The sequence below is a fragment of the Strix uralensis genome, chromosome 29 (assembly GCF_047716275.1).
Source record: "Strix uralensis isolate ZFMK-TIS-50842 chromosome 29, bStrUra1, whole genome shotgun sequence".
NCBI classification, from domain to species: Eukaryota; Metazoa; Chordata; class Aves; order Strigiformes; family Strigidae; genus Strix; species Strix uralensis.
Window position 1 is genome coordinate 2,518,786 of NC_134000.1, and position 27,853 is coordinate 2,546,638.

At 47.4% G+C, this 27,853-nt stretch overlaps 1 protein-coding gene across 6 annotated transcripts in view; it reads right to left on the bottom strand.

Moving 5' to 3' along the window:
* PRDM11 (PR/SET domain 11) overlaps positions 1 to 27,853 on the bottom strand; it is a 51,496-nt gene that overhangs the window by 15,359 nt on the left and 8,284 nt on the right. For 4 of the 6 annotated variants that reach the window (XM_074852558.1, XM_074852557.1, XM_074852555.1 and 1 more), the window contains exons 2-5: positions 17,656 to 17,774; positions 16,973 to 17,076; positions 15,789 to 16,051; positions 14,750 to 14,817 (exon numbers count right to left, since the gene is read on the bottom strand). In XM_074852558.1, coding sequence (XP_074708659.1) covers positions 14,750 to 14,817; positions 15,789 to 16,051; positions 16,973 to 17,076; positions 17,656 to 17,774 — 554 coding nt within the window. Of the gene's footprint in view, positions 1 to 2,626; positions 5,830 to 7,601; positions 8,015 to 12,791; positions 12,860 to 14,749; positions 14,818 to 15,788; positions 16,052 to 16,972; positions 17,077 to 17,655; positions 17,775 to 27,853 lie in introns of those variants that run through there. The other 2 variants (XM_074852560.1, XM_074852559.1) reach the window with 2 other exon arrangements.

Sequence of the window (27,853 nt, forward strand, 5' to 3'; positions counted from 1 at the left end):
ATGTGCATGCACAAGACACAAGCCCACCTGCACATGATCACACCAACCCACACATATAAGGTCACAAACTTGGTGAAACTTCCTGCAAAACACAGAAAACAAGTCTGCAGTGTCTCAGACTGCCCGAGGCTCCAGCAATTCTGGTTTTAATGTTAAGCAACTGTGCATGTGCCTGCAATCAGCTGTATTTTTCCTAATTTTTCCTACCCAAGATGCTCCGCAATCTTCAGTAATTATTTAAACAGCAGGCTCTGGCACTGCCAAAATTAGCCGAAGGTTGGCTTTTGTTAACCCTTATTTTACTTTTAATCACAAAACGAAGGAACTTTTAAACCACTGGTTTGTATATTTGAGAAGGAGCCTGGACCAGCGTGGTGGGAAGGAGGTCCCGCAATGGCACACAGCCAGCACTGCCAGGCTGTCACTTCTGGGTGTTAACCATCACTCCACAAAAGGTGTATCAGGCATTCAGCCAGCCAGGAGATACACAACCCTTGGGATACAGCTGTGTGCTGCGGTCAGTCTGATGACCTGCAGCACAGGAGATCCTAGAGGATGCTCTCCCCAGTCCAAGCAGAATGCCAGGATGCTTCCTAGCACCAGCTAAGGAGAGGCTCTGCAGCTGCTCTGCATCCCACTGCCCAAACATTGGCCAGAGCAATGACAAGATCAGGCTGCCCCGTGAAGGAGCCTGGTTACCTGCAAAGATTTATCACCCTGAAGTTGTTCACAGCTCCTTAATACAACATACAGGACCCACAGCCAGTGGCACTGAGGAGTCCACAGGGCAGTGGCAGGACAATCTGGTGCCTTCCCAGCAAACTGCATTTCACAGCGTGATTTAGAAAATTCTCTAAAACGCAACTTTGCGTGGGAATGGGGGAGCCTGGTTAACTATTCCCACCAAGGCTTACTTTTATTACCAAGTATTTTATTAAGCATGAGCACGCTTTTTCCATTTACTCTCCTGCCTCTATACCCCTCCAAGTTTCTGCCCTAGAGTATCCTTCAGCTCTGTTGCCCTGTTGTCCTGCAACTCCAGCTGCTCCTGGAGCGGTGGGGAGCTGGGAGGAGAGCGCAGGAGGGAGGGTGCGAGCTGCAGCCCTGCATCACTGCTGCACCCTGCAGCACGCTGCCCAGCCGCCCGCTCCCACCCTGCGATTTGCAGCAGCCAGCGCTACCGATTTCACCCGGAGGTGAAGCAAGCCCTTAAGAGACAGTCATGGAATAGTCCAGTCACAAACTCACAGTTTCTTCACAGCTGCTGGCTGTTAGTAACTGGTTTACGCTCTGAGAGGAAGCTTTACATCTGTGATACTTCCCTGAGGTAACGTAAATGGGGATGAGATCATCCACATCAATGAACTGCTTTCCAACTAGCGTGGCCCAGTAAGGAAGGGGACCCCAGGGGCACAAATGACATAGGTTAGAAAGGATTGCATAAAACCCAAATTCCACCTGTCTAAGACACCTCAGGCCGCTGCACGCCACGGGTTAGAGGCAGGCAATTATCTGAGGACGGAGGAAGTCACTCCACACAATGCCTGCTTGGTGAGGCAGGGGCACACAAACTGTCTGCTGAGGAGAGACTGTACCAGTCTGCCTTCACTGACATATCTTCCTGAGGCTGAAGTGGTCACGTCCTGAAGCAACCCTCCCTGCGAAGGCTGGAAAGCAGCCAGTCTCCCTCCTGATGCCAAACACTCAAGCTGAATTGAGGCAAGGCGGCTGCCTTGGCTTAGATGCTCAGGCCAGGCACGGCTAGTCTGACACAAATACCGCGCGCAGACGGGCACGGCCCCGCTTGCACTGCAGGTTTCCCAACGGACAGCGATCCCCAGAGGAAGAGGAGGGTTGGGACCACCGTTGGGGCAGCCCCAACCACACAGAGCTGCTCCTGTTCCTGTGGACACCAGCTGCAAGTGGGTCATTTCATGTTCTGCTCAGTCCCTGGCCCCAGGCTCAAGACCACCACAAATTCTGCCCAGGCTACTCAGGACCAGCCACTGTACCAGTGGAGACCATTTATGACCCACTTGCAGCTACTGGGGCTTGGATCAACCCCATGGCTGTCAGAGGCACTGCCTCTTGCTCTACAGGGCCACCCTTCCCATAACTTTTCTAGCTAGCAGCAAAAAACATCCTCATCTCCCTTTCTTCTAAGCCGCAACCCACTCAGGACTCCAAATTGCGAAGTTCTGGGATGGGCCAGTAAGCATGCCCAGAAAAACATCAAGGTATTTTTTGGCAGCTGGGATCATTCCATTCCTCTCCAGGAGGGGACCAGAGCAGCCAGGAGAGACAGCGTGGAGGAAGGAGAGCCCTGCAACTGGAGGGATGCTCAGGCCTCTGCCCACCCTGCCCCGCCAGGACTTGCCCCATGCCTCCCCCCTGCCCGCTGGCCCCTCCGTTGCTCACCCTCTGGCCGGCCCTGTGGATGCTCGGCTGACATCCTGCCAGGACAGAGCACCGCAGGGAAAAGGCCACTGTTTTTTTCTCAAATCAACGCCGGGTGCAGAGACAGGGCAGGAGATGCCGCGCAAGAGCGCTGCCACCAGCCCAGGCAGACACCCCGGGGTGCCGCACCCACATATTATAGGAGAGAAACAAATGACTCAACAGCAGCTGTGTTAAAAGTGTTACATATTTATTGCATTCTTAACAAAAATACTTTTTAAAGAGAGAATTTTTTCAGCATGTACAAGACATGGAGATACTGGGTTTGAGCACAGCAGTTTGCTTTGACACAGGCACTTACTTCAACAGCCAGTTAACATGATGGGTGCAGGAGGAAGTATCCTTTGCAAGCCAGTACAGAAAAGCCACTCCACAGAGGGGTCTACACAGAACAGGAGACATGTCCCCAGATGTGGGCCAATCTGTGATAGTCCACAGAGGAAACTGGGGGAGACATCAGGCAGTTTACAATAGAAGGTTTTTCCTCCTGACCATAGCCCAGCCTTTGGGGTTTTTTATTGAAGGCTGTGCATCCTGCACCAGGATTCTCTCTCTAAACGCATCTGTGTGGGCAAACTGATGGCAGTGACAATGTCAACTGCCTCCAGCACCCAGCACCTGCAGGAGTCTCCTCCTCTGCAGACCTGAGGGTTCCCAGAAGGAATCCCCCTGGAGAACATCAGAGGAGCTAATCCTATCAGTATACCCATGGGAAAACATCAGCAGGGACCAAATATTATAAAAATATAAAATACTACTTCTAATGTATAGCAGCAGCACTATATTGACTCAGAAAGCCTTTAGACATAACACCATTTTTTCAGTTCTCTGCAATTCATAAATTAGGTCCATTTCTATCAGATTTCCCAATCTTCCCTTCAACTGAAGTAAAATGACATCCTCAGAGGAAGGTGAACAAGTACTGCCCTGGTCTGGCACCAGCATCACGAGGAATACCCTCTGCATGAAACCAGTGTGGGTCATACCTCAGAAAGAAGGTTTTTCTCCTTGCCAGACCTCTACTTCCTTGAGCAAGGGCCTTTTACCACACCACTAAAAATAAATTACTTGAATCATAATTACAGAACAATTAAAAAGAAAAAAGGAAAAGCACGTCAGGAATGCCTGACACAGCAGGCATACAGTGAACTTTCCAGAAGAGAAGCTAGTGCACTATACTTTCAAAGGACAGGCCAGACAGATTAAAGAAGATCCTTCAACATCACATAAAGCAAACCATCCTTCTGCTATACTGCATTGCCTATGTTCAATTGCCACTGAAGTTTATACAACTTTTTAGCCAAGTCTGTAGGCCAGACATGGCATGACGATGCTCATTCATATTAACTTGAATAGTTTCCTGCAGTCCACCTCCACACCCAGTAGGACAGCCCTGAAGTGCAGCGGCGTGCTAGCTGTGTGTGGGTAACACCTTGGCCCTTTTCCCTGTTGAAGCATCTCGTGATAATGGTCCAGACTTTTCCAGAGTTGGGGGCAGCATGGTAGGTGCAGATGTACAAATAAAAGGAGAAGACAGACATGTTGTAAAAAAGCTGCCACATTTGTCATCACCACCTGAGGTGACATTATTAAAGCCTAGTTTCGGAATCGGGGTTGTACATGGGAACCTCGCGCAGCACTAAAGCAGTTCAGATGTTGTAACACAGTTCTTTCTTGAATCTGCATGGGGGAAGCAAGCAGTACAAACACAACATGTCTAAACTTTTAACCTGTATAGCTGTGAATTTAGATTGTAAACTCTTCACGACAGGAGAACACAGTACAGATCCCACCCTAAATAACACTAGGTGCAAGTAACTGTACTGAAGTTGACAGAATTACAGTGATACAAAACCAAACTGTTCCTGAGGTCAGAAGCAGACCCTATATCTTTCCTTGTTTCTGTGCAGTTGTTCACGTTTTGAAGAGGGTGAGGTGGTTCAAAACTGAAGATTATAACATGCAAAAAAGTAATATGATACAATTCTCTTTAAATGTTGTCATATGGTGAAATAATTGTATTTTAACTGCAATTGTGAAGGGTAGGTAGGGGTTTCAGATTGGAGCAGACAAAGATTAAACTCTGATATAAGTGCATGGGGTACTGCAGGATGCAGGCCGTGCCATCGCAGCCATTCTCAGCAGTCTAAAACCCCACAGTGCTCAGACCTGTCCTCCCGGCCTTCTTCCCTTCCCTGCACAAGCTCTGTTTTTACATCCCTCTCCCCAAACCTGTGCGTAAGTCACAGTAAGCCCCGGGTTGCCCATTATTGCTGAACGCAAGATAAAAATAATGAGCAGTAAGTCTTCAGAGCAGTAAGGATGCATCTCTACACAGTGCATATAGTAATTTGGAGAGGATGATGGGAAGGCAGTAGTAGGGTAAATTTGTGGGTTGACTGCAAAGGAAGCTCTGTAGTACACTGTCTTAGTAAATACCATTTCACAGGCATGAGAAGAGATCAAGATAATGATTCCTATTGCATCTCTTAGCTTATACAGTGTTCAAAGCATAGGGAAGCCACTGAAAACTCCTAATCTCCATGAACAGAAAGATGTGCTACATCCCAAGCTCTATAAGATTTAAGATTCCTCTTTGCCGTTGCAGCGGGCCAGCCCTACTATTCAGCTGCCACGATTCATACTGCTCTGCTAGCTAGCAGGGGGATGGACGGGTCGGGGCAGCTGTTGACCTTCCCCACGGAGTACTGATACACATGGGGAGGCCACGTGAGCATGCAGCAGCTCAGGAAGGAGCACCCTTCGTTATGTTACACGAAGCAGACTAGAAATGGTGTTTTCTCTTTCGTGACCTGGTAGTCCGTGCAGGAGGAGTCTGTTTTGGGGGATTTTGGTTAGACTCTGCACTGGGCTCAGGGGGCTGTTTTGAGCAAGCTGCTTGCAGAACAGACCCCTGCGTGACACTAGGATCCTGTATCCTACGGAAAGCCTGGACCCCATCACGGATTTCCGAGAGAGTCTGGCACATCTGGCCAACCTGGCTGGTGAGGTCAGCCATCCTCTGACCGATGACATGCATGCTGTCGGCCATGTCTCTGTGAACAGCCACCAGCTCCTGGCAGAACTGCCTGAACAGGTCTGTTTGCTGCATGTGGGAATGGAGAAGCTGGCGATCGAAGCTGGAGAGGGGCGGGCTCCGTGTGCGGGGGTGCGGGGGTCTGCAGGACGAGGTGGTGCGTGAGGATGGACGGTGCAGTTCCTGCCTTTGGCTGGTAGCTTCCGAGTGCTCTGATGAGGAAGAAGTGTGGAGGAAGGAGGGCCCGGAGAGCTGGCCGACTCCTGCACCAGCCCTTTGCAGCGATGAGAAGAGGTGTTCCCGAGAAGTGCCTGGCATCTCTTCATCTTCGTCAGCTTAAACAGAAGAGGAAGCATGAATTATTAATGTGAAATCCCTCACGGCTCTGACTTCTGTTTCACGGTATCTCAAAGCACACACAGAAAAAGGGTTTTCCCCTCCCCCCAGTCTGCCAGTTGAGACAAGCCTGTAGCTCCTGACGCGTAACTCAACATGCACGTGCTGCAACGTTAGCACCTGGGTGACAAGCTTAGCTGTAAGAGGCCTGAAGAGCAGGTGAACCCAGTCAACCGAGGAGGAATCCAAGCTGCCATGGTATCCTGTACACAGCATCGTTCATTACTAGAATATAAATCCATTTCAGACAGTAGCAATGACTCCCCTTCCCCAAAAACGTAAGTAGCTAGAACACTCCAACATTTTGGGGGGACAAAGGCTCCTGGCCTTCGGTCCAGTCTCAGAACACCCTGACACATTTGGTTCCTCATGCCAAAACTCTGCTCTCATGTCACTTCTTAGATCCTCTGCACTGAGAAAAGCATAGATGTAGTATTTGCTGCTCACAAAGTCTGTACTGCAAAGCCACGATGTGGCTTGGCATCACTAAGATAACCAGGCAGTCAGGCGTAGCAGCAACAGGTCCTATATTAATCGGGCAAGTATACTTGATGCAAAACCACCAAACCCAGAGCAAAACACCATGGGGAAAGTTCTTATTAGTTTGATAAATATCTAGTGATGTGCCAGTTCACGGGTACAGGCACATCAAGAGTAAGAAGAGACAATACTTCACTTGTTCCAACTGCCCACTACCTCCTTGCACAAGCTGTATTCATTTTACCTCTGAAACAGCGCAACTGGCTTCCAAGATAGAAGCAAAGAATGTTGAAGTCCCACTTTGTCAGTTCTTTAAGATTTTTGTCTTTGCTTTCCCACTAACAACATTACCTCAGTATGAGGTAAGACCTAATGTGGTAGGACAGTGCCACCCATGAAGTGTTAGTTGGCTCAGTTCCCAAGAAGTTATCCCCTCTTTCTCTCCTTTGTATCCCTAAAAGCTAACAGACCAAGAAGCTGCCCCTCCACACAAGAAAACCGTATGTACACAACTGGGGAAAGAACCTGCAAAAAGCAGCTTGTGGTTCAGCACTGGAAAGTGTCTGAGAATTGTAGTGTAAGAAGATTAACTTAGGAAGCAGGGCCAGTAATTTCTTAAAAAACAGTGAAGACGGGAGTCATTATCATCTACCATTTTCACAGCACTTGTGCTGACCCTTCAGACCATTAGTGAGAAATCATTAGTGACCTGACCTCAGAGCATGAACACCAGTGATCGCTGAGCCTCCTGACAGCCCTCTTGGAAGATGGTTACCATGCAGTGGTCCATTAGTGACTGCCACATGATTCTCAGCTTGACAGCATTGCTGTTTTATTGGGGTGCATGCAAGATGAAGAACTCCTAATCCTTTACAAACACTTCTTCACAGACTGGAGGTAGTTGCACTTCAACTAAAGATGTTCCCTCACTTGTAGGGATTAGTTCAGACTTTCAACCCATTAAGAAAGTGGAATCTGAACGTCTACCCTTAGAAGACAGTATGGAAAAGGACTAGATAAACAGATAAATAAGATGATCTTGGAAACAGCTTTCCCTCAATCCATCTCAACACCCCATGATCACCAGAGCAGGCTGTCTTGAAACCAAACACGGCAGTAGGACCTGGCTTGACAGGCAACCCAGCATCTCACAAAACACACAACGCTCTTCTGGTGTCAAACTGAGATATGCAAGCATAAGACAAAGAGGTGTTAAGGCAATGATACTTACTGCTTGTTGACGGGCTGTCAACCACGTCCAGATCCGCTCTCCGGAAGCCGTGCATCTGGTGTGACGAATGCAGCGTCGACTCGATGGCTCTCTCGTGGGCGGTCAGGACGATGGCCGAGGGCCGCCCCGCACTGCCAGGGCTGGAGAGGGACCTCTGCATGAATGCCAGTTTGTCCTTGGTCCTTCTCTTCATGTCGTCCCATCTGTGTTTAATGTCTTTTACAGACCTGGGGACCTGGCTGACTGATGTGATCTGCCTGGCTATGCCTTCCCAGATCTTGTCCCTGTCAGCATGGGATAGACGCATTGTCTCCCTCCCAAACAGCATGGCTTCATTTCGGGTCACCTCAGTGACCAAAATGTCCAGTTCTTCCTTGGAAAACTTGGGCTTCCTCTTTCGTTCAGCCATGTTCCTTGGGTTGAACATCCCACAAAGCACAATTGGGTAAAAGGAAATCAGCACAAAGCATCCCCCTGCATCCAACCACTTGGCCAGTGCAGCACTGGGGCAGAGGAGTTCGGTGGGATCCAGCTCCCCCCACCCGCAACAACCTCTCAGTTTTCCTCAATCGCACCAGGAAAAGGCAGACGTTTTGTTTTTAAGAGGCAATTTTCAAGCTTAAGGAAAAAAACACCAAGCAACACCAGTGTGAAGGAGCCTTCTCAACTTTACAGTTAAAATGGAATTTTACACTTCGTCTGATGCCCTGACTTACGTATGATTTCAGTACAACCTCACATCACTTGCCACAGTTTGTGCACAGAAAAAAGCATGAGAACTTGCAATCACATTGATGAATTAGCTCCTAAGGTGACATTGCTCAAAAATGGCTTCTTGAGGGAAATTAGAGGCCTAAAACACATCTTATTGTTCTGCCTGACACAACATGCAATGGAAACTTTAACACCACCCTTTCTGTGAAAACTTACAGGATGTCATGCAGAGGCTACATCAAATTAGACTTTTTTCAGGGGAGGGAGGTTTCAACTAGACTCACGGGCAATTTCTACAACTCACTTTTCCTAAGGAAAAGTCTCTTCCTCAGCACCAGAGGCGCTGCATTTGTCTGCTTCACAGCAAGCTCTTGTTTCACGCAGAAATGCTTGCCGTTTCCCATTGTTCTCAAAAGGAATGAGGCCACCCACTTGTTTTTCCTGGCGAGGCTTTGCTGTCACTGCTGCTGACAGGAGCCTGCACCCAGTTTCTGCTGCTTCAAATGAACAACTCATAGCCTCAGCCCATTGAGAAGAGGAGGCAGCCATCCTGAGAACAAGCAGTTTTGTACAAAGGGGGCTGTGTGTTAATTTTTCCAGCCACGGTCAAAAGAAACTTCACAAATAAACAAAACATTAGTCCTAACTACGGCTTTTTACTGGGGGAGAAAGGAAGGCAGCGGCAGATCTATTCAATAGGGAAGGAGAAAATGGACTGTGTGAACATGCAGTTTTGCACATAAACAAGGTGGGATTGTGGACAGGGTAATAACCCACAGCCTGGGCAATGGACACCTGTGTATAAGCATGCAGAAACAGCACAGAAAAGATCAGAGGCCACAGAGGAGCAGAACTGTTGGGAAAACTCAGTGTATGTCTTGATTTGAATTATAGCAGAGTGAAATAAAATGCCAAAATGGTTATTCTAGTGCTACACATTACAAAAGACTGCTTTTACACATCTTCCAACAATTAAAAGCAGGGATGTTGGGAACTTTTTTGAAAGAGGTCAACCATTCTGGTGCTCATGTCATTAGTTCTTAATGTTTTAAAAGGAAGTTCTCAGATAGAAATCTAGAACAGCATGGAGTTATGGTGGAGAACACAACACTCATCCCAGGTAGAAGTCTTCAGTGTTAATATAAATTGCCCCAAAAAGCTGTCACTACGAGCCTAGAAAATTAATGTTTAAAAAGGATATTAAGATGTAACATACAAGAAATAAGACATCTTAATGGTTAAGGACATCTAACAACTGTATCTCTGAAGTGACACTATGGGTTAAGTTTTCTTTCTGCTTATGGCCCCAAATTGAAACCAAAGATGCTATTACTAGTAGATAGCATCTTTGGTTTCATTTAATTTGAGATCTATTATGAGTATTTTGCAATGTTAGGGAAATAAAGTCTGGCTGGGAGAGCTCAGACCCTCCTCATTCAAAAAACTGCATTTAATCCTAAAATCTTAGCTGTACGCCCTATCTCTTGCAGGCATACTTTAGCCACCTCCAAATACTTTCTGAAAAACTGGTATAAGCAAAGGCCTCAGCATTTTTCCCCCTCGCCCCACGTTTGTGATGGCCCTGCTGGCACCTCCTCAGAGATGGGTGCCTTTCAGCACTGCCGTGGCCCAGCAGGAGAGAGGTGGTTTGGGATGCACTTGTGTGAAAGGTGCTTGTGAGCTGCAGACTAAGAAAAACCTACAGAAAGGCAGAGTGGCCCTTGCCAGATGCCGTTCTAGTTTCTCCTTAGTGCTGTTACACTGCTGTTTATTGAAACCCACTGCTGCCCTCCATCGGGGTTAAGCGTCAGAAGCTGTTAACCTTGGTTAAAAATGGAAAACCAGTATGCTGGAAATGCTGCTCAAATCTATGGAAATGCTGCTCAAATCCAGGCCACATACAGGGAGAGCTGGGAACTAAGTGCATAGATGCATTTCACTGGGACAAATGTAAATGCATCCTTGAGATAATGTTTTGGTGGAGCTTCATTTACAGGATAGAAGGAGCGTTTAGGGAAGATGGTAATGAAATGATGGAGAGCCAGCAAAGCACCTGCTACACTGACCTCAAGAAAAAAAAAAGCAACAAAACCAAACTTAAAATGAAAAAGGAGTTCTCCCAGTGGAACAGTGGAACACTGGAAGGAGGGAAAAGGCTACATGGAATATTGAGCAAGGGAACATTTATGGTTTTATTTTTATCACATTCAGCGAAACTGGGTTTCATATACACTCTCCGCAGGTACCCACGACTGCACAGCATCATCAGTGCCTCCACGTGGTGGAAACAAGCCTCCGCTGACAAGCTGGTGAAAAGGAGTGGTGAAAAGGAGTAACAGTATTTTGCGAAGTGCCCCAGGGTAGGGGCGAGCCTGCGAACAGAGGTCTCTCCCGAGCTGCTCAGAGTTGCTGGCAGGGTCAGGAAACCTGCGTCCCCTCTTCCCTGCTGAACCCATGGCTGCTGTCACTAGCAAAGCTGGACCGGTGGGGAAATAGAGCCCTTTCTGCTCTTCCCAGGCAGGGCATTCCATCAAGAGCACTTAGGACAACCTGTAATATACCTGGATATTCAGATTTCAGTGTTTCAACTCATTTGCTCCAGCGTGACTTGAGTCAAAACAATTAAAGATAACCCAAGTATTCTAAGAGCAAACTCACCACGCAAAGAGTAATGAGTTCTGGCCAGTTTTAATCACTAATTCAATTAATGTTAGGTTCCCAGCAGGCACATTAACTTCCTCCTTATAAAAAATGCAGACAGTATTACAGTCAGAGAGATCTTCCCCTCATGCATATCCTCTAGCATGCAGGGTGTCCCTAGGAGCAGTCACTGATATTTGGAAGTACCTCCCCCAGCTGTGAGGCCGTGAATTCACACCTCAGCCCAGGTCAATCTGAAAGTACAAGACAGTACAGCTATTTCTTTAAAAACACAGGTGACATTGTGAACTACGTGAACAGTGGGCACTTAATGATCACCCCACAAAGATATCAACCAACTCCACTTTTCTTGGTCTCTAAGAAACAAGCATATAACTTTTCCCAGGGCTCTGAAGTAGCTTTTTTTACAGGGATCACAGTCCTGCAGCACTTTAGGATTCTTTTGCTCCACATAAATTTCAGTCTGTAACAGATAAGAACATTTGCTCCACTTGCTGCAAGGTAACAGAGACCAGTTTATGAAGTTCAACAAAATGACCTGTGCATAGGCTGGTGACTTTTAGTCTCCCTGAGCAGATGGTTAGACATAGTAACCCTGACTTCTTAAAAATTTTTATTTTAAAAAGGTCCTGTAAAGTCGAAACAGCAGCTCAGTACTTAAAAGATCTACTGATCTAAAGTAGGTCCTGCTTTGAGCAGGCCACAGGAGCACCTGACCAAAGCTCCCTTCCAAGCTCTATTATTGTACAAAGATCAAACCACAGACATCTCCATTATAAGGAGATAGAGGAAGAGTTACAGAACAGTCTTGCTCCCCAGGAACAGGTAACCTCTTTATTACTGTTTGGAGGGAAAAGGGAGCAGAGAGGAAGGCAAAGGAGAAAGCATTGAGGAAGTCTTGCACCAGCCTTTTCACATGGGCTGAGGGAAAGGATGAATTTCAACTGTGCCTGAAGCCTGAGAACTCAGGTACTCACATGTAAGAAGGGATACAGACTATAAATGCCCAAGCTAGACTGGAAACCCCACACATAAGGCACTTCACGCCAACAATTCAGCTAGCCACCACCAGTTTGCTGGTAGTTCCTATCCTGCATCTCAGTCTGGGCCAAGTGATACATACACAGAGGGATGTTTCCTGGACTTTCTGAATTACTTTCATTTTTTGGTCAGACCCATGTTTTTTTTAGAGGCCCCCAACAACTGAATAACAGAATTTCCTCAGAAGTAACCAGGAACAACAGCTGGTTCTGTGCAATCCTTCAGAAGCCCAAAGAACTCCCATCAGCAGCAGTTTACAGTTTGTGTCCGAGAAAGCACCAATTTCGCTTGAGGTTTGCTGTGATCCATGGTAATCAGTCACCCCGAGCCCCCAGAAAAATAAAAACAGAGGAAGAGGTTTGCACACATCCCTGGAAGTCAAAGCCACAGAGTTTCATAAAGTGTTGGAAACAACAGCACTTTACTCTGAACAGAGATGAAGGGTGTATTATTCTTGTGCCAGTGGCCAGCTTAGGACAACATGCTCCCAGCATCAGGAGTTTGTCTTGACTGACTGACTGGCGAGGGAAAGGGCAAGAGGACATTACCACTGTCGTGCCATCTGCTATGCTTTGTTCTCCTTCCTCCCTGACATCCACTGCCCTGGGTAAACAGTCACTTGAAATTAAACCAGCAAGTGCTGCAGCATACACACCGTCCTCAGTGGGAACATGAAAATGGACTCAGATGTGGTAGTCAAACAACAAAACAATAGCCAGATCTACAAGAAGAGAGAGGAGTCAGCCCAAGCTGCCCTTCCCATGCCATACCCACCTACACAGAGGGTGAGTAGATCTGCTTTGCAAAGCACTCCATCTGTGAGTGATGGCAAAGAGCACCATCTGAAAAACAAAAAGAGCGCTGTCTACAGCGTCCTGGAAGTATGGCTTCTGTGGGTAATCTCCGTGACAGGTAACGTCCTAGCGCAGGATATCGAGTGCACCTCTGTTTGAAAGCTGCTGACAAAGAAAACCAAGGCTTTTTGAGGACTGCTATCTCCACTTGAACTGTCAGCCAGATTCTACACAACACTGCTATTAGAAGCGATTTTCAAGAGTAAAACCAGAAAGATCAGTAAGACTGGTATAGCCTGCACACGTCCTTTGATACATCCTTTCCCAGAAGAGTTGCAAACATCCCCTTTCCACAAAATCATCACCTCCTTGCCTTTCAAGGCTGTACCGAATGGCCCAGACCACACTCATCTTGAGACTTAACCCTGGCAAATACAAGTTTAGACAAGAACATTCTGTTCTTTGGTGCTGGGACCATGAGTAGTGCCCATTTAAATCCAGACATCAAGCTTATGTTCATGGCAGTAGGAAGAAGAGTTCATCACAGGATTTTTCCTTTCCAAGACTGTGTTTTCCCCCCAGCTTCACTGTCATCCAGATCACATAAAGATCCAGATCTAAGCAGAAAAATCTCACTCTGATTTTTGAACTCTGCGCTCTTTACTTCAAGATAAACAACCCCCTACCTATCTGTCCACTGTACCACTGCTTCTTTTTGGAGTGACAACTCCAGCCTCAGACCAGGTCCAGCATTTTCTCTCATCCATCCAGTAGTGAACAACTGTAACGGCTAGAATTCTTACAGAAAAATGAGATCCTTTGCTGAACTTTATGAACATCAGTGTCAGAACAGCTGCTATCCATGCGAAGACTCAAATAGAGCAAAAGCAGTGCAACCAGATTTGACCAGCTAGGTCAGTCCTGCATCTACCTGTACTTCAGGCTCTCTCCTCCCTTAGTGAGTGGCAACTGAAAATCCTAGACATCCAGGCCAACAAGGCAGTTAATTCCCACGCTGCTTTACTCTTGTCAAGAAGGCATTTCATACAACAATCGCTTCCAAAATTCACCCCTGAAAGCAGGACTGGTCCAAATGTGGGACGGGCCTCAGTATGCAGCAAAGCCCCATTCTGGTGACTCGCCACACACACGAGGTGCTTCAGTGCTCTGCCTCCGCCTCAGGAAGCTGCAAGAGTGACCTACATTTTGCAGATCTATGCCGACACTTGAAGCACTGCATCACGGTTAAACATGTTCCCTCACTGCTGCAGTTAACAAACCAGAGCCAGCCCCAGTCCTGATTCAGTCCTGACTGGTATTTGGGTTCTGCTCTGATGAGTCCCGGTGCCGGCAGAGGGAGCGCAAGCACATGCATCATTTCTGCAGTTCAGAGCTGCAGCAACTCACTCCATGTTCCTCCTAACACAGTAAAGCTGACGCTACCCCAGTCAGCAACCACAGGCAATTGTTTCAAGTGAAGCCCGCAAAGAAAACAAAAAAAAAGCACCTCTTTCAACGTCTGTTAAGTGGGAAAGGACAAAAAACCCCAAACAGAATCAAATATTACCTTGGGGATAATGCAAAGCATTTTGCAAATATTTGAACATAAAGTAAAAAAAAAATAAAATCTTAAAAAATAGAGTGAGAACTGTCAGTGTTTGTAAGAGTGGATAAATAGGATCATCTTTATCATTTGTTCTCATTCCAGAAAACAGCCATTCTCCATATACATATTCTTGTTTTAGTCCCTTTCACTGAATCCAACTCCAAAGGATTCTCATCACAATAAATACTAGAAGAGCACAAGCACAGCCTTTACAGAAGGGGTTGTGGCATTCTGGTTTGTTTTTCTGTCACACAAAACAACAAGGAGTGTTTGATGGCCTCTCTCTGGAAGACAGAGCCCCAAAAGGGAAGGCAGAAGAGAACTGGACTCACCTCATCCAGTTTGCTTTGGTTTCATCCGTCCCATCGATGGATTTGTAGCGGTTGTTCTTATCAACGATCTGCGGAACAAGAGAACAGATGCAGCGCGTCAACTATCTGGTCCAGACAGGAGGTCTATGACTCTCAAATCACTGCTTGAGTTCCAGCCTTAAGTTAGGACGTGAAACTATGCCATGAATCTCTGCTCTCCTAGTACTACAGGCTGCTGCCCTGGATATGTGTGTGGAGGCTACTCTGAACTGAGTAAGAGGCATTTCCCTATGTACAAATACCTGTAACACAGAACTACGGATACAGCTGATGAAACTGCTAACAGTCCTGAGATATAAAAGATTAACTTGGACAGGGCTGAGACACACATTTATTTTACAGACAGGAAAGTGTGAGCAGCATTTTGTATTAGCAGCTCTCAATTTTTTTCCCACCTATAACACAAGTCCCACATTTCATTTCTCACAATAATTAATATCCGTTGATCTAGTGACATCTCTATCTCATAGGCTAACCAAGGCCTGTAGTACTAGTGAAAAAAAAACAGGTTTTGGTGCTGAAGTCTGCATGTAGATCAGCTCCTGATGGACTGAATCTCCTCTTTCTGGGCCCCCTTGGGCCACCTGGTCTGCTCAAGCAAGCTGAGAAGGACTGCTGCAGGCCCATGAGAGAGCTCTGCAATCTCTAGGCACAACCCTTCCTCTAGCCTCAAAATGACGACCAGAGCAGAGAAAGGTACTGGAGGAGCCCTAGAGATTGAGTGGGGATGGAAGAACACGGCAAGGAGGAGAGGAGAAGCAAGCTTTGCTTCTTACAGCTGTGAACTGAACTCGCGTGCCATGGCACCTGGTCTCCTTTCACACCCTTAAGCTGCTAGTAATTATGGCAGGCCGATGTTTGCCTAATGCCCGTGTGAGTTGGCAGAAGATCTTCAGAGAAAGGGTAAGATGGTTAAGGTCTGGCTCCACAGCCCCGCAAGTCCCCCAGCTCTGAGCTGCATGGCTGGGGTGTCACTTTGTTGAGGAGACACGTCACTCACCAGCCACGAGAAGAATCCTGCGGACTTGTCCTGGCTAGAGATCTGCCCCTCGTATGGCCCGAAGATGTGACCTTTGGGGATCACCTCGTTCATACAGCGCACGTCGTTCTCCCCATTGGGCTCTTTCACCACCTCCATTCCAGGCGGAATGGTCAGCGCTGCCCGGTCAGGGATGCCAACGGGCACTGGGGTGTCAGACACGAACACTGGGGGACCATGGTTCGGGCACTCATCCACGAAGTACTCCTGGCAGGACTCGCAGACTGTGGGTACGAGGGGAGCAGGGGTTAGGCTGGGCAGACGGGATGCCCGTACATGCTCACGCAGCTCACAGGACGCGCAGCGCTCGGGCCAGCACACTCCAGCTCCCCGTCCTCCCCCCGGCCCAGCTGAGCCCTCTCCCCGAAGCTGGGCCTCCACGCACACAAGACACTTCACCAGCTGCTCACTCATTTCGCCACACAATTCTCAGCAAGGGCTCTGCCTGCCCGACCAACGCAGCGCTTGCGTGAGCCCTGGTGCCCTACACAGATTTGCCACCAATGGCTACACGCACAGGGAAAGGCCCTGTCACATCTGCAGAGACAGAGGGTGGGGGCTCCTTGCACATCCCTGGTTAGCAGCAATGTCGTCAAGCTGAAAGGTTTGTTTCCCCACACACCAGAGAGGGACTAAAACAAACATCCCTGAAAACAAATACCCTCATCATACAGCCTTCATTCTGTGCTTGGGAGAGAGACAGCATCCCCAGGCACTGGCCCTGTGGCCAGAGAGGGACTCAGGCCTACAATTTGATATTTGGTAGGCATGCCAACGTAACTGGCACGTTTTCTTTCCCAGAATATGGGGAGAAAGAGTTGTTGTCTGTGCAACACTGCCTTTGTGGTTTCTGAATTCAAGCCTTTGGGTTTTGCAGACTCTTGGGGTTGTCCCACGTGTGTCTTCATGTTTCCAGCACACTTTCCACCAACCTCCCTACCGCTGCAAAGCCCCGCGATGGACAAGCTGCTTTCGTGTAACAGCTTCCCTACGAAAAGGGCCGGTCTTTTCAGAAGAGCACACAAATTTGTTCCCAGCTTTCTTCTTCCCTGCTTCTCACCCCAAACCGGCAGGGCACTGACTAGGAAACACCAAAGTCTATATGAGTGGTTGTGTTGCTTTTTCCTCACTCACAAGACACTTACACCAGAAATCCACTTGCTGAAAGCTCTTGGTCATGATCAAATCCCGTTTCCCTTTCAGTTTCTTGGGCTCCACCTCCATGGACTGCGGGTCAGGCCTTCCAGAGCTGGGGAGGGAACAACAGAAAGATGATGTTAACCTACCAAGACGTTGGGACTGCACACAGCGAGGAGGAGAGGCAATGGGGCCTGACCAACTCTCTTAGTCCCCACACCTACAGCAGAGAAATGCTTCGAATTGCCATCCCACCTGCTAAAAGCTGGTATGAGAGATGGCTTAAGGCTAAAGCCTACAGCAGGTAGTGGCTTCAGCCAAGCACCTCCACACATGGCACACACCTGACACGTCCCACACTGGGCAGAAGAGTGGCAGACGGGACTCCCACCAGCAGACAGGCAGCGCCGCTCTGCTACGGCCTGGGAAACATGCTGCTCAAAGGCAAGGCATCACCCCCAACGCATGCCGGCACCGCAAGGCCTGATGCAAACTAGAATATGGAGCAGACACGTACCTATCACATGAGTAGCTGACCACCCCTGTCATACACCTCAAGGCAGACCTCACAAAGGAGGGTTTTAATAACTTTGAGAAGTTCAAGTATATCCCTTCAAAACCAACTTTAAGCTGCGGGGGAGGTGGAGGGAAGGGAGTTACGAGTACATTGGACTGAAGCTCAGCTGCATACCAAGGCTGTCCATACTCCTGGTCCCGGCGCGGAGAGCAGGCCTCTGTTTTTATCGTCACCATCTCCCCTAAGGAAGCCTGGGTCTGGATCAAACAGTCTTTCAAGTTTTCACTCATGTTCTGAAAAAGAATGAAGGAAGGGAGGAGAAAAAATGAGCGGCCAGGAAATCACAACCTTCCTCCCCCAGGAACCACAGCCTTCCTCCCCCAGGCCAGGATGCAGCCAGAAGACCAGGCTCCCTCCTGGCACCAAGAACCACCATCCCATGATGGGGCACCTACGTGTGAATGTAGGTAGAAACCCCTTCTCGCGCTGGGGAGGAAAAAGCAGTTCAGTCTCAGGTCAAGTGAAGAGCGTGAGACACCACAGAGCAACCTAAGGCATGGGGAATCTGAAGTATGCTCCACAGTGCCCATTAAAGATGTTGCACGTGGAATTTAAGACGGATGGGTGGGATGTGTTATGGAAACACAGAGAACCACTACCTCAGAGCAGGTCTTTGGGGACAGAATGACAAGAAAGAGGAATGCAGGTCGTGACATGAACCAGGATCCGTTTACAAATATAACATATGCCAGTATCCATCTGGGAACAGGCTGTGTTGTACTACATCCCTGCAGATGGAGCTTTCCATGTGCTCCAGATACCTCTGGCAAACGGGTAAGTGCCTACAGTGCCCTGCCAGACTCCACCAAAACTGCACAAGTCATGCTCTTGATCTTTCTGTCCCTTGCAACCACCAGAGCTGACCTACCACCACCCTTCTGGTACGCAAGCCGCTGTGGTGAAAATGCTTCTCTCTCAGCACCACGCAAGAGCTGGGAACCACTTAATCATGTCTAAGGACAGCAAGCTCCAAAACGATAACACTTCCCTCCTCCCCCCATCATGGGATGGTACTGAAGAGAAAATAATTGATAAGGCAAGTGATGATAATTCAGAACTGGTTTAATTAACATTAAGATTTTTGGAAGGGCCACTAAGCTTCAGGGCATCCCAGCTTAAGACAAGGAATAAAGCAGAGCACCGCTCATCTCTTCACTGCATTTATATTCCTCCAAGGCACACAAACTGGCTGCTCTCAGGCACCATACCTGATCGGACAGACTTCACAGCTGCTCCCCGCAAAGTCCCCTGTGATCTCCCTGTCCCTGTCTGCTGTCTGATGGCATGCTCTGCTATGCTGCATACTCGGAGGGGCCTCAGCAGCTGATCAGACCCCTTTTGTCAGGGGAGCTGGTGGAAGAGCCCGACCCCATCACGACTAGGTCTGGGCATCCCGAAATTTGTGTTCTGAGGCCACAAACCCCTGAAGCCAGGAATTTTTCTTATTCCACACATGCTTGTACAGGACTGAAAACCACGGAAGTCTGGTCTCTGCATTTGCGCCCTCTTCATAGCAAGAAGGAATGCTATTCCCAGCCTCGGTGGCTCCTCTCTGTGCCAGGTGACAAATGATTAATTTTTCCAGCCCAACCTCTCACATGCCAATGTGCAGCCTGAAAGACCTTTATCAAGCCTGTATCAAGGAAGCACTAGTTAATATTCATATAGTGCTCTGAAAGCAAGGCCTCAGCATAAGTACAACTAGATACATGCAAACACACGCACTTTCAAGCCTTTACAAGATGCCTAAAACAAGACACATTTTCTTTCAGAATTACCACAGCCAGTGAGAAGGAAAGCGATACTAAGGGCAAGGAGGGGCTCATTATTTTGGCAGGCTGAGCCCCTGGTCCACGCTCTCCGGAGTGAGAGGGAAGCTCTCCAGTCCTGTCCCCATGCACCAGACAGTGCTGCAGGCAGGGGCTACCTGCCCTTCCTAGAGGACAAGAAAAAATCTTTTCTGAAAAGTCTGCGGTAAAGCAGCTCAGGAGGGAAAAAGCAGCAGCTGGGGGAGGGGGAAAAAGTTAAAAACCAAGAAGAGGCAGGTGCTGCCCCCAGAACTGGTTAGCTGTGGGGGCTATGATGACACAGGAGAGGTGGGTGCTCACTGTGAGGCAGATGATCTCGGTCAGAAAACCCACCCATCTTGGAAGCCTGGCAGACAGGGCACCTGGAGTTAAAACACCCATGATCCCCAAGGCTTCAATAGGAAGAGATGCAGACATCTGTCTCTGAAAAGACAATGGCTCTTCCTTTCCCACTCTTCCCTCACGGAGACTCCTCCACTATGGAGCGGGAGAGACCCTGTGACGGCACAGTCTGACCCACGCTTCCTTCAGTGAACTGCTGGTTAAACTACAGTGTACCTCCAACAAGAGGGGAAAAAAAAATAAAATCCAGTGTTTATTTTACACATAGAACTCCTCATTTTACTGTACAGCACTTTTTGCAGCCCTCCCCTCTCATGATCCTCCCTGAACTCCCTCCAACTCATCAGCAACATTCCTGTGCGGCACCGGCCACAGCACTCCTGCACTGACGGGAGTAGCACCTTGCACCGAGATAACACCCTCCCTGCCCCTGCTCAGGATTTCCATATGTGCATCCAAGTACCTCATTTACTTTCTGGCCACGGTGCCCAGCTGGGGTTTTATGTTCAATGAACCACCATAAGAGCCCTAGATCCTGCAACAGCTCCCAGGCCACCACAGGCCTCCCGCCAGCCCTCCAACCTGCTCTGCGACAAGGTGCCTGCTTTTTAAGACATTCACACAACTCCTTGTTGTCTCACCCAGCATACATGCGATTACAACTCCACCAATAATAACTTGCCTCTTTTCATTACTTGCGACTTGCCCAGACTTTGTGTTGCCCACAAACATAATCCAAATTAACTTTCTGTTTTCTTCCAGGACACTGACAAACTTAGAACCACAGAATCATTTAGGCTGGAAAATACCTTTAGAGTCCAACTGTAACTCTAACACTGCGAAGTCCACCACTAAACCATGTCCCTAAGTGCCACATCTACACATCTTTTAAATACCTCCAAGGCTGGTGACTCAACCACTTCCCTGGGCAGTCTCTTCCAATGCTTGACAACCTTTCAGTGAATAATTTTTTCCTAATATCCAATCTAAACCTCCCCTGGCACAACCTGAGGCTATTTCCCCTCGTCCTATCCCTTGTTACTTGGAAGAAGAGACTGACACCCACCTCTTGATTAGCATCAAGCCAAAAAACCAATTCCCAGCTGCCACTATTAGAAATACACTATGAGCAATGGCTCTCCTTTTCTTGTCACACTGTGACCTTTCATTTAGTCAGGTTTTCGTTTATTCACAGAATAGTTTGGGTTGGAAGGGACCTCTAAAGGTCACCTAGCCCACCCCCGCTGCAATGAGCAGGGACGTCTTCAACTAGATCAGGTTTCTCAGAGCCCCCTCCAGCCTGACCTTGAATGTTTCCAGGGAGGGGACATCTACCACCTCTCTGGGCAACCCGTGCCAGTGTTTAACCACCCTCATCGTAAAAAATTTCTTCCTTAGATCTCGTTTGAATCTACCCTTTTTTTAGCTTAAAACCATTACCCCTTGCCCTATCGCAACAGGTCCTACTAAAAAGCCTGTCCCCAGCTTTCCTGTAGCCCCCTTTAAGTACTGGAAGGCCACTGTAAGGTCTCCCCGGAGCCTTCTCTTCCCCAGGCTGAACACCCCCAACTCTCTCAGCCTGCCCTCGTAAGAGAGGTGTTCCAGCCCCCTGATCATTTTTGTGGCTCTCCTCTGGACCCACTCCAGCAGTGTTAGACACATGGAAACATTACAGCTGCTTATTCCGATGACCTGTGGCACAATTTCAATGCATCAAACACGCAAAACATACCGACACTTCTACCTTTATCAAGCAAAATTATAACAGCAACAGAAAATCACACCATGTTAGAAAAATCTGTGCAGACTGATTATTACGATTAACAAACCCTTAAATTATGACCAATCCAATCCCTATCAGCTATTATATTACTTTACTGGAAGCCAACATCAGACTGCAGGTAGCTTAGTATTCTAGTTTGCCCAGATTAGACTTGATATTAGTTTACTTGTTTATGACTAACACACATTTTTTTTTTCAGTCTAACTCACTATGTATACTTTTTTTAAAAGAAAAACTACATTAGCATTTATGGCCCCGAGAGTGCTGCTCAGCCATCCCTTTTAAAACCTCTGGGTGCAAGTTAGCCCTAGCAGCAAACTTAAAAATGTACTGCTGTAGTAGCTGCTGTTCAGTAATTTCCCAAGTCACCACTACAGCAGAGAGCATTACACTGCTGCTGTAACTGGTACCATCACCTAGCTTTTCTGCCAGCTACAGGAAAGAAAGATTCAGTATTTCTCCAGTTCCAGGCATCAGGAGATGACTGTGATTTTAGGACTCTCTTAGCTTCTGATGTATTCAAAGTTGCTTTTAATTTTCCCTAATTTCACTGCCCATTAGTTTCTCTTTCTTGCCCTTTCTCCTTCCCCTTTAGTTCTCCACAACTAAAAGAGTCTAGTTCACATTCTGCACTTTTCACTCCCTCCACTTCATTGTTTTAGGGGATTTTTTTTTGCAATTTTTATAGTTGTGTTTGTTCTAACACCTAAATATGAAGATCCTCTGAAGATTGCAGATGATGTGAAGCACTACGTAAGCAAGCATAAGCAGAGCAGGCTCCCTGGCTACTGCTGAAGGTATTCCCAGGGGGTACTTGGCCTCCCACGTGCACATCCCTGTGCCCATCGGGACAGTCAGTCCTCCCAATGTCAGCGTGCACGCAGCCTGATGCAGAGTCCTAGCAGCATGTCAGAGAACACAATCCCGAGGTGAGAGGGATGCTGTGAAGATCCAGGTGCTATTTGCAGACAACATCAAGTCCTTCAGACAGCAAAGGCAGTCATGGTATGAGGCACAATGCCCAGGACACCAGTGTGACTGCTACAAATCCCAAGCAGCATCCTCTGGGTTCACAGGCAGTGCCACAAAACCTCTCCTGTTTTCTTTACAAAGGAAGCAAGGACCTGTCATGTTTCTGCATGACACGTGTTAACATCTCCAGTGGCCTTACCATGTTGCTCACAATCAGGGAAGTAGAAAACACGCGAACATCTGAGCTGTTAATCTCTAATGCAGGAAAAACCGTCCAAATGGGGTTAAGCATGAACGAACCTGTGAATTCCTGTCCTCAAGCATGTCGCCTTTATCACTGCCCCTCTTGTAGTTATTAGTTAACAGCCACAGACTCTTATCTGCATGGATCAGCCTCCAAAACAGAGCTTTAATTTTACATTTTACTGGCATGTTTCCCAGATTGGGACATTCTTGCATGTGAAACAGCCATATAGGAATCTGTCCCCTCCTCAGCACACAGTTCCTTCACTCAGTGTCTCACTGATGGCCTTCTGGAGGTCATCCCCTCTTCTTTTAAGAAAGATCTTGCATAGCTTGTACCATGTTTTAAAGTGCAGGCCCATGGTGAAAGATGGACTTGAATTCATATGCTTTGTCTACAGTTGCATATGATTACCAGAAATAGTAATCTAGAACAGCCAGCTACTGATGAGCCAAGAAAGGGGAATAAAGCACAGCATTCAAGGCTCAGAGCTCCCCCTCAAACAGCCACGAAAGATCCAGGCTGACTGTTTTCCCGGAGGTGAATTCACTTACCAAGATCCTCAGCCATACCAACCAATTCAGGTCACTTTATGAAGTACCAGCTGGGTACGCAGCTCACACTCACAGCCAATGCAAACACCGAGAGATCCCACAAAATAAGAGGGAGAACCAGTTCGCTCAGAGGAGGACCGCTGTCCACAGACAGACACTAACCCCATGCTCCACCAGGAAAATTGCTTTTGCCTTGACAGTTGCCACAAGCGCTGGCTTAACTTTCCCCCCTGAAGTACAACATTCCTGTGGGGGAAGCTGTCCTGCAACCGGCCGTGTAGTAGAGCAGCGTCCCGGCACGGTGAAGGCTGGTGGCAGGGCAAGACCCAACGACCTGCCTCCCAGCTTGATGCAAGGCCAAGGCTCTTCGCCGACAGCCGTGGAGCAGGGCTGAACACAGCCTGTGCAGCTGGAGACAAGCTGGAGCAGTCACCAAGTCAAACTTAATTAGTGAAAATTATAGGGCATGGATGATGTAGGATTTGAGCACCATGGGCTGCGACTAGGACTTGTTTAAATCATTGCCAATTACTCCACTAGAGTTGGTAGCCATAAATTCACCATGAGAGCATTTTCTTTGAGTTTCAAATTCTGATAACACTGAAGAAGGTTAGGAGTATGAGGAAGATACCTGGAAGCACCACCAGTTTTGCTGCAGCTTTCTGAAGAAGCTTGGAGAGCAAGCTTCAAAACCATGAGACTTAAACCCATTTTACAGCAGGGAGGGCTGAGAGTTCCCAGTGGTTTCAATGACTTGCTCAAGACCAGCAACTGACACAACAAACAGCATCAGGGTGCCACAACACCAAGTTCCCAGTGTCATCCCGACTGCAGATAGGCTGGGGACAGGGAAATTCCCGTTTGCCAATCTGGAATTCCTCCTGTCATTTCAAGTGGATGCGAGATGAGTTCACACTTTCACTTTTACATGGTTCACTGGCAAAACATGTCATCAAAACCTGCCATGATCTACTTCACGACAGATGCATTGCAGAGGGAAGAAGGAGAAGAACCCCTGAACTAGTCTTAACTTTCCCTTATGGTGGCTTCTAGTGAAGGTGGAAAATGCTGCTGAGTTTACAGGATTTGACACAAAATTCTGTATTATGGTCAGTTGGGAGCATTTGCCCTTTGCTGATCTCAGAGTAGGAAGCTAATGTCATGGATCAGCACAAGCCTCTGCAAACCGGGTATTATTTGGTGCAACTTCTCTACGTTAAGTGCTGAGTAAGGACTCAACACAGGGGGATGCTGACAATGTAAAGCTCCCATGCAGCCTCCAAGCCTCAGAAACAGTGCGGCATGCCATGGAGCCAAGGCAGCTACTTACTGCAGCTGAAAGAATACGTAAGTAACTTGCATTTTTAAAATATATTAAAAATAATTCCCTTAAACTGAAAAAGTCTCATTTTTGCTGTATTCGGCTGCCTGCATTGATCTCACAGATTCACAGTTTAAGGGTAGGAAGGAGAATTAGGTCAACCTGACTGATCCTTGTACATCACAAGCCCTTACCTTTAGCCTACAAACAGGACAAAATCTCCATCCAAGCCTAACAAGGGGAATAGAAGCCTACACTTCATCAGAATTTCACTTCAATTGTTAATCCCCACCACGGACAAGCTATATGTCAGTCTGTCTAGTTCTGGGCACCAGTCAGCAGTTCTGCAACCCAGTGGGAGAGGCTGAAATACCTGGCATGTTGGGACGGTGCTTTGAGCACATGGAAAGAATTGCTTCCCAGGTTAATGGCTGTAACAAACCTCACCATCTTTGGTCAGGACTGCCAGTGGCACTTCTTTCCCTTTGGCTTCTTCAACATAAATACATACCTACACTTATAAAGTTAAAACAAACAGACACAAAACCCAGTAGTAAACCAAGATGCTATTCCACCAACATTTTTCTCCCCAAGGACAGAATAAGGGTACAATCAAGTGGCAGATGTAAGCCCTGTTCCTTAAGGCCCTACTGAAAGGTGTTTGGATAGCAATAGTGATAAGCACTGAATAAAAACTCACACATAGCAGAGTCCTGGATATGTAAGCAGTATCTTCTTAGTTTTCCAACAATTTTCATCATTCTTCTGTGTAACTCTCATAATTTTCTCTACATTACTTTCAAGATGCCGGCACCAGAAAGCCATGCTGATGTAGGACCGAGTCTGAAGTAAATATAAGGGTTACAGGCATAAAACTACCTCCTCACCCTGATTCATTACCTCCTTGTTTGCGTGTCCAAAACTGTGGTTGTCTTTTCCAGCTAGGACCTGGCACAGAAACCTCCCTGGAGCCGCCTGCCCAGTCTGATCCCCACGTTCTCACCCAGGACTGCTGGGGACACAGTTCCCCTTCGCAGATCACGTTCGGGACATGCCTTTCCAGGTTCATAACTCTCCACTTGTCTGCATGAAGATGATTTTGTTTCAATGGCTCCATCTACCAAGCTGCATTACTCCGTCCTGTCCCTACCAATAGCTACAATTCACAAATTTGTTTCACCTACACATTTTGCCAGTGTTGAGTCATGCTTTCTTCTGCATCACTGAGTAAGTGTCAGGCAGAATTGGCTTCTCCTTTCCCCTCATTTCAAGGGAAGGGTCATCGAGTTTACTTCTTTGAAAACACAGTCTCCACATATCATGTTGCAGAGACTCTTCTGTAAAATGATTAAGCTCTATCTTAAAATAGCTGAATTATTTGCTCCCCTCGTCTAAGGCAGCAATGCCAGAGCCTTGATCTTTTGATGCTGAAAAACCATTTTCTACGTTCATCTTGAAGTTAATCCACAAACAGTTGATTTATTAGTGTGCTAATACTGTCCTTTAGCTTAGAGTATCCTTCATCCTCCTTACTGTTTATACTGCCACTTCAGTTTATTTATTGGACGCTGACTCTCTATCAATCACTACCTTCACTTCCTAAGCCACTCGTATTTTATTGATATTCTTTGGCATCAGATATTAATTGGGTTCTCATGCACTGAGTTAACTGCCTTATATATCACATCTACAGATCTTTCTTTAAACCAACGGTAAGCTTCTCAAAGAACAAAATCAGACCTGTTTGAGTACAAAGACATTTTCCATAACATCAAATTTCAAGCATGAATTACTTTCTATTTACCCAGGATTGGTGTCATGCTACCCAACCCATCACTTTCGGGGCCATCCACTTGGCCATTTTCAGAACCATCCCAACACAATCACTCTTCCAGTCTCCTGGATTTGCTGTAATCCACCAAGACTGATTAAAAATGAACATCAGCAAGCTAGAGACTCCTCACATTTATGCAGTGCTCACTTTGTTTCAAGGGAATGTGCTTTTTCCTAAGCGCAGCTGCCAGCAAAACTTTGCTTACCCACAAGACTCACGCTGTGCAACTCTTATGTGGGTCCCTGGATCCCTACTTATAGGGCTTAGCTTTCAGATAATCAACTTACCCTTTCCTTGCTGCTAGCCCAAATGGCAATCAACAAAGGGAAGTTATGTTTGGGTCTGAAAAAGTTAAGTTTTTCATCACGCAGATGTTTTTATAGAAAGCAGAGATGTGAATTTACTGCCCAAATGACCTTCTACTCTCATCCGTGGACAGAAAAAAAGGCTGGAGTGAGAAAGCACTTGGTAGGCACGCAGCAGGCTGGGCCAACACAGCACTCCTGCTCTTCTGCTGTGCTGGGAGAGCGAAAAGACAGCGGAGTGCCTTTAATGTTTTATAAGGCACGCGCAGGAAATTCAAGACGCCCCGGCCGGGCCCTGCCAGCCTTGCCGTGCGCCTGGGACCCTGCCACATAGCACTCAGCACCCGCCGGCCGCCCGCCGCCAGTGTCACCCGGCCGCCCACCACCAGCTCACCCGCGCCCAGAGGACCCCTGCGCTTGTGCAGGCTGGCCGGCCTAGAAATGTCTGTGGGCGAGCAACACCAGTGATTCACATATTCGAACACTGACGGAGGTAAAAAGGGAAAGGGAAAGGAAGGCGTGGGGGTGGGCAGGAAGCAAACCCCAGACACTACTTTCTAAATAGCAGATGTGGCTATTCTGGCTAGCAAACTTCCACTTTAATTTCTAACCCACAGAGATGGGAAATGATTCATGAAAAATCAACAGGATAAAATTAGCTGGAAGGCAGAGAGATAATTCATGCAACCCAACCGTCATGGGCTGAAGTGCCAGCTCTACCAGCACTGCCTGGCATTTCAGCCTCCGGTGCCCTTCAGTGACTGGCACCTGGCCAGCAATGAGCTCCACATATATTTCCTTAGTGTCTAAATTAGCCACTCTGGAGAACACATCCATCTTTTAACAAGACAGCCTTTCACTCAACACTTTTCTAGAAGTTCCAGCTTTTTCTTTTTTTTTTTTTTTTTTTTTAAAAAAAAGATTACCTGCAGTACTCTGTCTTTTTCTTCTACTGGTGAATTTTTAGTGGTGTTAGAGAGCAGGACAGACGGACTGACAGGACAGACAGGCTTGCATACACATCTGTAAGCCATGGCCAAGCTATGCATGAAATTCAAACTGCCCCACTGAGTCAGAAAGTTCGGTGCATTTCACCAAAGCACCCTTTTCCTGCACAAAGCCATCACCACACTCAACAGTGACAACCAA